General features: G+C 34.2%; 1 protein-coding gene across 1 annotated transcript; it reads right to left on the reverse strand.

The window, feature by feature from the left end:
* Positions 1-1822: 1822 nt before the first annotated feature.
* On the reverse strand, positions 1823-5511 carry LOC118191294 (uncharacterized). Its single transcript, XM_035362101.2, has 2 exons — positions 5286-5511; positions 1823-2362 (listed from the first exon to the last, which is right to left on the reverse strand). The coding sequence occupies exons 1-2, from the start codon at positions 5304-5306 to the stop codon at positions 2009-2011; spliced, it is 375 nt and encodes a 124-aa protein (XP_035217992.1). The 5' UTR covers positions 5307-5511; the 3' UTR covers positions 1823-2008.
* Between the last annotated feature and the right edge of the window lie 6802 nt (positions 5512-12313).

A 12313-nucleotide genomic window follows, 5' to 3' on the forward strand; every position in this document is an offset into this window, starting at 1 on the left:
ATAACATAGCTAGCTCTCTATATAGTTCATGCTCAAGCAGAACTAGCAGAATCATTACTCCTATTTCACGCAAGATTTTTCTTTTTGATTTGCCTTACATGATGGCTTCATTTTGGCTCTTTATCATTAGTATGGCCATATCTACACGCCACAAGATTTGGCATATTTCTGTGTACCCATCCCATCAGAAGTAAGAACAGATTTGCTTGTACATTTAAATATATTGACACAACATTATGCAATCTTATTACTCCAGAACACAAAAATCTTAGGGCTGATTTAGTTTATTTAATTTTGGCAAAGTATTCTAGGGCTATCTGCCTAAAGAAAGGGATTTCTTTGCGAGAACTTTCTAAGGGAGACTGATTCGTATACATGTTATACATGGGAAAAACGTGAAAACTCCAATGCAGCCAGCCCGTTTGCTGGTATTTGAACTCCAGACCGAACTACCAGTGTTCAGCAACTTTAGTGCTCGACCGCTGATTAGCTCACAATCATATAAGGATGGTATTTTGCATTTGCAAATAAGCTTAAGTAAACCAGTAACTTCTTTTCATGTACTAAGTGAAATGAATAACCTGTAACTTTAAACTGTGCAAAGCATAAAATATGCATATAAGTATAAGGAGAACATATATATGTGTAAATATGTATGTATGAGGGTGTAATAAAAATCAGGACAGGCTTATAAAACTTCCATGATGACATTTGAGAACATCTGAGAATGGGCATCGAACATCTGAGAATGGGCATCGAACATCTGAGAATGGGCATCGAACATCTGAGAATGAGCTTCCAATGGAGGTTTAATTATCCAAACGTTTCTTTTACGACAGTTATATTCAATACTTCATCCATGGAAAGATACAAAATATCTTATAATAAAAACTAAGGATGGTAGTAGACATTCTGTATTACTTGAAGAGGATTAATAAATAACACAAGCTACATTTCTGAACCATTTAATACTGCAAGTCGTCGCATTGCGTTTTTTCATACTGCTGGTGAGATTTAATGGTCTTTGCATACTGTAACTTTAGGTCACACCGCAAAAAAATACCACAGAAATTTCAGCATGAACATCAAGATGACCATTCATACCAAAACTCGCGGTATAACACTGATTTTTGTCAAAGGGGTAGAATAACAGAGAAATAGTACAGAACTCACCCTGTATGGATATCACATACTGCTTCAAATAGTTCAGAAATAGATCTATATATTAAGATTTTCTTAGTTTATAATGTCTGATAATAACAATACTTTTATTACCTTCAGAATTTTATGCTATAAATGCATCGAAATATTTGGTAACAGATTTTCTCGAAACGTTTTCTGCCAGCACTTTAAAACTTATTGCTTCAAATAGAACTTTTCAAGGGGTTAGTATTTAAAACCTTAAACCAGGATCATTAATAAGTGCCGAACACGAGTTTAAATCTTCTTATTATCCGACTCGTATATGTGTGTGTGTATGTGTGTGGGCGTGCTTGGGTGCATGCATTTATGTTAATAATTTATTTCTAAATATATAAGATCCTACGGAATTTGAGGAAACTCAGAATTAATATCAACCTAAGGCAATATTTCATTGACCTGATATACTGAAATCAAAATTTAAAAATAAAAGGGTAACAATTTTTAAATATATGGCAATAGCTTAAAATTGAATAGTTAATCTTGACCGAAAAAATTAATGCAATTTTTTAGCTTACCATGAATATATCATGAATATATGAACTTACCATGCATATACACATATTTCAAAGGATGTAATGTGCTACATAATCACAAAGGAATATCAGACTTCGGAAAAGAATTAACATCAGACTAAAACAATATTTTATTTATATTAATACGCTAATATTTGAATAGGCAACATATTCAGTTGGTATTTTGCAAACATTTAAAAGTGTGGTTTTATCCCTATGTTTATTACGTCAGCTTTAATGTCTTGTACTAATCAAAATTTCAAGGAATAGTAAACAGCTTCTGTGTTGAGCTTCTATCGGAAGAAGGCAACGGGTCCAAGGATTCCTCCATATCCTAAGCCGCCATAACCCTTTCCACCGAGTCCGTAGCCGACCAGTTCCTTGTCACCGTAACCTTTTCCTCCATGTTCTTCATCTCCAATGCTGATGGCTTTTCCCGTATCGTGTCCAGTTCCATAATTGAAACCACGATCGTAGCCCTTAGAAGAGACTCCACCTTTACGCCCGCCGTAACCAGAACCTGCCCGGTCACCTTCAGCTAAACCAGAAGAACCAATCCCATGGCCGCCAAATCCATGTCCTCCTATTTCACCGATACCTATTGCTTCAGTTGTACTCACAAAAAGTGAAACGCCAATCAGGTAAACCTGCAATTAAAAAAAGAATGTGAAAGCTTCCAAATTTTACATTACGTTCAAAGCGGCGTCTTTTTCATTTACACATACGTACATACACATTTTGAGAGCATTTGCGCTAACGCATTTTTGGGCTTGAAATATTTAATAACAACATTTCTTTAGAATTTTTGATAGATAGTTCCGCGGGATGGAGATAAAAATATTTTGTTCCACCCAGTATTTTGCCTTTACTTGCTTTGAGTTTCTTAATCAAAAATTCGTTAAAGTTTAAAAAATATGCAACAAATTCGAAGATTCGGACTTTCAGGTGCCCATCTTCGAGTGGAGAACTGCATTATACAAAATTTGATGGCCCTAGGTATCCTTGATTTTCAAAATGCGAGAAACGTACATACATTTATGAAAATTCTTTATTGTTTAATTATAAATACAATACAGGGCGATAATATTTAGTGGCAACAATATGAAAAGTGATACAATCGTTTATAGCGATTCTACGCAAAATGCCGTTTCGAGATTAATAGTCCATTCTGTCTAAGTGCCTTTGGGCTAAAAATGCAGTATTTTTTTAATATTTTAATGGGAAGTCATTTGAAAAAGCTGAAGCAAAGTTGTCATGTCGCTGAAAGCTAGTTTGCATTTTTACAGCAATGGCAAAACTTCTGAGGCAAAATGATGATGTATTCACACATGCGCAATGTAGCGTATCGTCAAATTCTAAAACTTTTTAAAGGCTTCGCTAAAAACTGTTCTAACTTTAATAAAATCGCTCGCGTAAGCAGCAAGCTAAAACCTTAAAAAAAAATCCAGTTTTTGATTTTTCCTATTATAATAACACAGCATTTTAAAAGACATCCCTCAAGAGAATGAAAACCGGAAAAATTATCTAAATCTTTTTTTCCAAATCCTTTAAAATAGTTGAAGGTATCAGAATATTTAACAGTTGAAAATATATTTAAAAAACTTGCATTACCTCGTCCAGACTTGTTTATATGGCAACTACTTTAAAATGGCAGCTATAAGAATATCAGAAATATGAAAAATCCATCGACAATAACTTTACTGTTTGCAAAACTTAAATATGAATTTTGTTGAATTATACAAAAGAAAACCCTACACTTCCGGTACTTACTTCTAATAGAGTTTATTTTAAATGTACCCTGCACAGTACATGAAATTAGACGATTCGAAATAAAGTTTTATATTCTGCTTAGTTATGTATGAACACTTTACTTTACGAGGATGAAGTACTTTAAAAGAAACAAAAAATTTAGAGGTGTAATATTTATGATTCTATTTCTGAAAGAACTTTTACTATGTATTTGAGACTTTTAATTAGACGCGAGAGTTAAGTAGTCCCACCTTTACCACTAGGGATTCTAGGTTTCGTGAATTTTCTTTTATTATTCCAAAGGCACTTGATTATACATCACGGACTTCCATGCATCAAAGTTGCATGAAATTGCAGCATGAAAAAATACAAAAGACAAAACAGTAATTAACCTCATTACAATAACAATAGCTACATCGAAACTGGAAAATGAAATAACATATTATTACATTAAGAATAAAAAACATTAGTTCCGCTGGATGTCAACCGCATCAACTCTCTAGCCCACCAATATCGACTGCACAGGTTTTCTTCCTCCAACGAGGGACATTTTAGCAAATGATCTCTGTCCATCTCAAAATTCTAGTTGCACAAAGTGCACAAGGGACTATCACATGTACCAATATGATGCAGATGTCTAGCAAGACAACCATGTCCGGTCTCTAAACGAAGCGCCACAACTGCGATGTATCTGCAAGAGTCTGGGATATTATAAAACGAATCCTTCCACTCCTTATTCTTAATTTCTTCAAGTAATTTAACATAACAAATTCTCCTAATAGCATTTTTACTATTCTTTTCATTGATGTAAATGTTACCCCGCTATTATTTAGTTGCACAATTTCAGTTCCTTTTTTAGCTATTTTGTCAGCCCATTCATTACTAGTTATTCTAGAGTGAGCCGGAATCTACTGTATGACTACAGTCATACCTTTTAAGGTAAGAAGAAAATGAGTTCTGAAAGATTCAATAATTTTTGATTCCGCGACAGTATGTGCAGAACTCTCTTGAATGGCTGAAAGGGAGTCTGAAAAATACGTAACAAAATGTTTTTCATTGGATTATTCTGACAATAATTTGTTCAGTTTAAACTGCAGTTTTCCGACAGAAAACTTCCGTCGAAATTGGTCCGAAAAGGACCAAGACAAGAACAGAATGCAAAAAGTTCTGAATACACACCATTCTCCAACTTTGTCGAACATTTTCGATCCATTAGTATGTATTCGAAAGATTTTCTGACTTTAGTTGAGTGCCTTTCGTCTGTTTACGACTACTGAACCTTTACACCTCTTATAAGGTCCTTAATTCTTTCGTATTTATCTCGAAAACTATTCTAGATAAATTCAATCGTTCGGGTACAGTTCTTTGGGTATTTTTTACGGATTCAAGAGAGATTTTTACGGACTTTTTACGGCTGTGCAGAGTTTGGGTGGTCTTGATGGGACACTTTTTATAAAAAAATCATTGTTATATTTTCTTACGAAGCACATATTTTACGATCAGTATGATTCCTAACTTATATTCAGAAACATTACAGATACAGTTTATTTTGATAAAAAATATTTAAATCTAGCTAGCTATTCATTTATTTCGCAAAAATATAAAATATTTGTTACATAAATATGTTTTTCAGTTTTTTTTTTAATTATAGGAATTATCCTAGCTTTCATTAGTGGCTTCACTCCCGTTTTTCATTGAAATGCTTACTTTTAATAATATTTCCTTTTTACATAAATTTATGGCCAAAATGCAATGTAAACTTCAAAATTATATTTTGAATGAAAAAGGATTTAAAATACGAACAATGGCTTTGAAACTCACCAAGCACACTAAAGAAATCATCTTTTCAGCCAACTTCTCTGTTGTCAAAAGTATCCAACTGTGAGGTTGTATTAAATTGATTTGTTTCTTGCATCGGATCGCTCTTTATATATAGGTGTCAGTTACGTTGCCTTTTGCTTAGAAATAAACGTTAAGGCACTTAACGTAGTATGAAAACGAGCTTTTATTTCCGAGAAATATTAGACCCACCCAACATTAACTGACGAAACGCTGTTTTTGAAACGTAACGTCAATAAACAGATCATTTTTTATCAGCGAGTAGATAATTTGTTGCTGTCATCATTCACACCTTCTATTAAAATCCTACGATACGCTTCAGTGAATGGTAGATTACCCTTTTCACTCTAACTCTTCCGTCTACTTTATAAACTCCTTTTTAACCTTGTCATTAGAGATCTAAGCAAAATAAAACGTAATTGTTTCATCATTCTTGGAGATGATAAGCCACAGTTTGAGGGGGAGTAAATAATCATTTAAGAATCAAATAGGTGAACCTTATTCTCCTTTGTGATGATAACGGGTTGCTGACAACATTTCTTAATTTGTAGAAAAAAATACACAAGGAATTGCGTTTGATGCAATTCCGCTAAATACGAGTATATATGGTTGCACTGATAGCAAAACGTTTGTTTTTCGCCCTTGGTTTTTCAATGCAATACTGCATGCTTGTTAACCCCCTTTCATATTATTGTGTTTGCTCTTATCATACAGAACTGCTTTGTTATGGTCTCCCGAAAACTTTTATTAAGGTTTCTCAATTATCTATCAGATTTCAGTGAATGTTTCAAGATTTCTCAGGTAAATTTAGAAACGCTGATTGTTGACGCTTGCGTAATTATAAATTAGAGTTTTATTAACAAATAAAAACATTAAAAAAACCTGAAAGTGTCCAGATTTTAACTGTCGCCCAGAAGGGTTTATTAAGTTTCTTTTTCTGCTCTTTTGCTGAGCTCACGGTCTAACAGTCCGCTGTTGCATTCAAGTCTGTTAACTAATTTCTTTTTGTCTTTTTAGCTTTATTATTAAGCATAATTTTCTATCTGATTGTTTCTCGCATTTTTTAGCTGACATTAAAGTACATATATATTTTGATCAAGTCATATAAGGAAGTGAGGAACGATAACACTGAATGGTTCCAAGCATTCATATTGCATATCTTCTTAAAAATACAGCCGGTTAAAAGAGGAAATACGTTTCAGACTTTTGAAACATATTTTATTTGCTTATTACGTGTGATGTTCATGATAAATAACATGCCACAGTATACGTTTCAAGTGAGAATGGATCTAGAAACACATACTATGAGAAGACTTATTTGTTCAAACATATACTATGAAAAGCGTTATTTTAATTAAACACGTTGTCTCAAGTGTTTAATTAAAATAATACTTCCTCGAAAATGTGGTCATCTTTAGCCTAAGTCTTACTAAAATGTGTTAAAATTTCATTTAAATTACCTACCATACTCGATACATTTTTAGACGACTTTACTTTCCTATTAAAAACCGTCGCCTATTTGAAAATTTTTGTTTTGATCGCAACTATATTTTTGAAAGTACAAATTACCGTTTGCTACTTGACATTCTTGTTTCCATGCAAAATTGAGCTTTTAAAGATGGAATTGATGAAAGGCTGTGTTTATGGCTTATTCTTATCTAGCCTTATCTTAGGCTATTCTTATCTAGTTATTAAAAAAGGCCGTGAAATTCGTGGTTTTTCGATATGTAAAGCGACGATAGGTAATATTGTCAACAAGGAAAGAAAAACTTGAAAATTTGGCTTCAAATAGAAAAATTGTTCCAAATACATATCCCAGATAAAAACAGAAGGTTTCTAATGTTATAAAGATAAGACCTCTAATGTTAAAAGAAAATCCGCCAAGTCAAAGGACAGCTACAAAATCATTACAATACTCATTGTCAACTGTAGAAAAAGTGAGAAATACTGATTTGAAACTTAAAAAGGTGAAAAAATATAATGTGCATCAACTTTCTTCACGACATATCGCCGAATACAAAACGCACTGCAGAATTCCCTATGAGAAATATTTATCCGGACAACAAAGGAAAAATGTTGTCACAGTAGATGAACATTGGATGCATTTAAATTACTACAGTAAAAAGACAGATATTCATTATCATCAAAGAGGAAGAAAACAATCTTAAAACATGGTTCAACTTAATCCAAAGAAAGTTTTTAAAAGGGATTTATAATTGCTGCTGGTTTTTTATATAACGGCAAATTAAAAATACCAAGATCAACTGCATATACTATCAGGAATATATTTTGAACTCTTTTAAAATATGAAATACCTTCTCTTTACACACAGTGCTAAGAATCAATAGAACTGAATCAAAACAAAGCAAGTAGCCGCACGTCAAAATCCACTGTTAATTTCCTGTGAAAAATGGAACAAGAAAAGGGTGTCAAGGCCATATCCTTCACTCATATCCCTACTAAATCTCCTGAACCCATGGATTTTTACACTTTTGGGCTTTCATAAAGATAATATTCCAAACGTCGACCTACAATCCTCCTTAGACTATGGAAAGCTGTCCAAGAGGACTGGGATAAAATACCTCTTCTGATACTACAAAAGGCTTCATTATCTTGAAAACTACGCAAAACGATAGTGAAGAACATAGGTTATCAAATGAAATATTTAAAACACGAAAATTTTACGTAAAATATTTCTTTAAATACAATGAAAATCGTCTAAAAAATGTAGAACAGCTTCTGATTATGGAGTTTTATGTCAATATTATGTTATGTATAATATTTACGCATACTTTCTATTCGCTAAATATGATACCTATGATACATAAAATGTCAAATATGCTTAAAGAGGTGTGAAAGTTCAGAATAAATAAAGAAAGTCCAATTTGAAATGCGTATATTAAGTTAGAACAAATATGTTAAAACTTTTAAGTTAATTGCCATGTTGGATCATTATTTGAAATTCATATCAAAATTTCCTGTTATGTGTTACGCTTATGCAGGATTTTATTTGCTAAATATGATAAATTAAATATCAAATATTTTCAAAAAGCTATTGAGAGTTCAGTGATATACACTGAAGTGACAAAAGTCATGGGATACCTCCTAATATTTTGTCGGTCCTCCTTTTGCCCGGCGAAGTGCAGCAACTCGACGTGGCACGGACTCAACAAGTCGTTGGAAGTCCCCTGCAGGAATTTTGAGCCATGCTGCCTCTATAGACGTCCATAATTGTGAAAGTGTTGACGGTGCAAGGTTTTGGGCACGAACTGACCTCTCGATGATGTCCCATAAATGTTCGATGGGATTCATGTCGGGCGATCTAGGTGGCCAGATCATTCGCTGGAATTGTCCAGAATGTTCTGACCAATCGCGAACAATTGTGGCCCGGTGACATGGCGCATTGACATCCATAAAAGTCCCATCGTTGTTTGAGTACGTGAAGTCCATGAATGGCTGTAAGTGATCTCCAAGTAGCTGAAGGTATCCATTTCCAGTCAATGATCGGTTCCGTTGCACCAGAGGACCGAGTCCATGCCATGTAAAAACAGCCCAGACCATTATGGAACCACCACCAGCTTGAACAGTTCCTTGTTGACAACTTGGGTCCATGTCTTTGTGGAGTCTGCGCCACACTCGAACCCTACCATCAGCTCTTACCAATTTAAATCGTGACTCATCTGACCAAGCCACGGTTTTCCATCCGTTTAGAGACCAACCGATATGCTCATGAGCCCACGAGAGTCGCTGCAGGCGATGTCGTGCTGGCTCGAGTCGGCACTCGAGTCGGTCTTCTGCTGGCATAGCCCAAGGAAGACAAATTTCGCCACACTGTCCTTCGTACGTCCCACATTGATTTCTGAGGTTATTTGACGCAGTGTTGCTTGTCTGTGAACATTGACAACTCTACGCAGACGTCGCTGGTCTCGGTCGTTAAGTGCAGGTGGTCGGCCACTGCGCTGTCCATGGTGGGATGTTATGCCTGAAATTAGATACTCTCGGCCCACTCTTGACACTTGGATCTCGGAATGTTGAATTCCCTAACGATATCCGAAATACAATGACCCATGCGTCTAGATCCAACTACCATTCCGCGTTCAAAGTCTGTTAATTCTCGTCGTGCGACCATAATCACGTCTTTTCACAGTCTCTTCACATGAATAACTTGAACACAAATGAAAGCCCTGCCAAAGCACTTCGCATTTATACATTTTTTACGCTATATATCTGTATATTTGCATATTGCTATCCCATGACTTTTGTCACTTCAGTGTATATTGAAATGTCTGTTTTTTAGCACGAATACTTTAAAAAGCTTCCAGACTCAAAAAAAGTAATGATAATAATGGATGGAAAAAATATTCCAATTTGGGAAAGGGAAAAAAAGTTTCATTTCTATGCTTGAACATTAATTCTACGTTGTATTTCAGGTTATTTTAAAAATTTTTTTTTTAGTTCTCGCTGCGAATTTAAATAATACTTTACAACGTATATATTCTTTTCTGCATTTAAGAGTAATTCGACATCAAAGTACCTTGTTAAGAAAGTCAAGCGCTGTGTTAAGCTTGAATATAGCAGTGGTTATGCGATGGATGGTGGCATCATGTTAAGAATCTTTGTGATGGGTTCACAGGATGAAAAATGAAGTTTTAACGTATTTTTTAGTGGTTAAAGGTAAGATGTGTACAAGAAAATCGAACATATTTTTGCGAATCTTTTCAAAGAGTTAATTTGTGTTACTTATATAAATCAATTCTCTGATGGATAAAAGAGAGTGTTTGGGGTATATTCGCATAAATATCTGTGATGTAAAATAATAATAAATGAAATATTTTTGGTGTGTATTTCAACAAACTGGTGGAGAAATGTACAAGCACCGGTTTAAAAAGACTTCATGCTATGAAAATTCATCATTCCTGAATTATAACATTTGACTCAGTTGAAGTCAATAGATTTTACAATAAAGAAACTTGTATAAGCCTTTTTTTTTTTTAATTTTGGAAAAGAGGAATTAGGAATGTTACATATATATGTTTTAAAAGCATGATAATAGTTAAATATAAGAAAAAATGTGTTATAAGGTATTTCTCCCGCCTTCTTAGCATGCCGTCATAGTGAAGTGGTCAGCACGCTGAGCGTGTATTCCGGAGGTCCGTGGATTTGATTCCCGGCGAGGGCATTGCTCATTTTTCATCTCTTCTGTTTCCAATTAAGCTAATGTCTCTGCAGTGGCGCTCAAACTTGAAGGGTGGTGGATGATGATTCTCAGCCCCAGGATTTATCCATTGAGTCACCTAATTCTCAGTCGCCCTTTAGAAGGAGGATTATATAAGGCATTTCTCCCCCCTTCTTAGCATGCCTTCGTAGTGTAGTGGTCAGCACGATGGGCGCGTATTCCAGAGGTCCGTAGTTCGATTCCCGGCGAGGTCGTTGCTCATTTTTCACCTGTCCTGTTTCCAATTAACCTACAATTATTCTTTATAGTGTAAATGAAAAGCAGAAACGTGTAAAATTTACATTTGTTAGACATAATATAGTGAAAATTATAAATAAAAGTAAGATGTGTCAAAGAGATTTTTTGACATTTTGCATAGACGTATTTTGATGATCGCTTTGAATAAGAGTAAAATGTATAAAAGAGAATCTGTGATATTTTGTATATTGTTTCAAAATGTTAATACAGTCATTAGTAGTTAGTATAATACATTAGAAAAGAAAGTTCTAAAGATCTCCTATTAAGTGTTAATAGTGTAAAGAGTAAGAAATTCAACTAAACTATATAGAATTAGCATTGTAGGTATTGGTCTAAGTTGATTAAAGTTACAGAAATTGTTACTCATGAAGTCCTGCAGAGTGAAATGATATGCATGTAAATTCCAGTTTAAAACTTCGCAGACAGAGAGACATACATAAGTTTTTATTTCCATAAATAGAAATAGATATAGTTTTTATTTGGATAAATAGAGAATAGTAACATCAGTAAGTATTTAAAACAAGGAGGAAGTTAAGCGTAAAATAAAAAAATGTTAGACGAAAAAATTTGAAAAGCATAAAAAGTTAACATTTGTAAAAACGAAAAGGAACAGTTTCGAAGTAAAATATAGGAAAAAAAAAAAATTCTGTGGTTTACCATTCCATATCGGTGATCCAACGTCTACTGGTGTGAGGCGGTGACTATAAGATTCTAGATTACTTTACTGCGACCATCAACTGTATGCCGTCAGTGACTAACAGCCTTTCTGTGTACAAATATATTTACAGGTAATTTTAATTTAAAATTATATCTAAATTTGCAGCATGCCTATTACTGGTGAAAACTTGATTGACCCTTAAGTTGTAGAATTATAAATGATATTGATAAATATCAACGGGAAATTTTTGATTATCCGAATGGGGTCCATTCCCAATTGATTCGAATAACTGGAGTTCTGCTGTATTTGATTTTGTCGCAAAGCATTTTCCAACACGAAAACAGTTCAAGGAGTATTTGGTAACATTACCTCAGATGAGCCAATGAGCATGGCTGTATAGGAAGAGATCCACATATTCGCTTTCCATTTCTTCTAAAAGAGATTTAAATTGCCTGTGTACCAACGAAGAACGAGAAACTATGAAATTAACCATTTTAACAAAAGTGTTCATTACAGAAATTAAGCTCTGTGACGAAAATTTGACAACTAATCTTTCCTGACGGCGCAAGGAGGAGAAGGGGAGCCAACGTTATTTAGCTTTGCCTGATAACTTTGTAGAGTGTTACTCAGAACTGTACCGCGCGCCATAGGTTGTCGACGCCTGATTTGTAACAATATTTACTCACGACTTCAAAAATTTTATTTAATAATGTCATGGGTAATTTTGATCGTTTCAGGTAGCTCTTTCTTGTTTGATTAATTCGAATATTGGTAATTTTTTCCTTCGTGATCTTATTTTTTCTTAAGGTTATTATAAAAAGCGAAGCTTTATATTCTTTACAAGAAAATGTTACATGACCAAAACTGTTACTCTCTGCT

The sequence above is a fragment of the Stegodyphus dumicola genome, chromosome 12 (assembly GCF_044657685.1).
Source record: "Stegodyphus dumicola isolate Sdum_Otavi_A_Nest chromosome 12, ASM4465768v1".
NCBI classification, from domain to species: Eukaryota; Metazoa; Arthropoda; class Arachnida; order Araneae; family Eresidae; genus Stegodyphus; species Stegodyphus dumicola.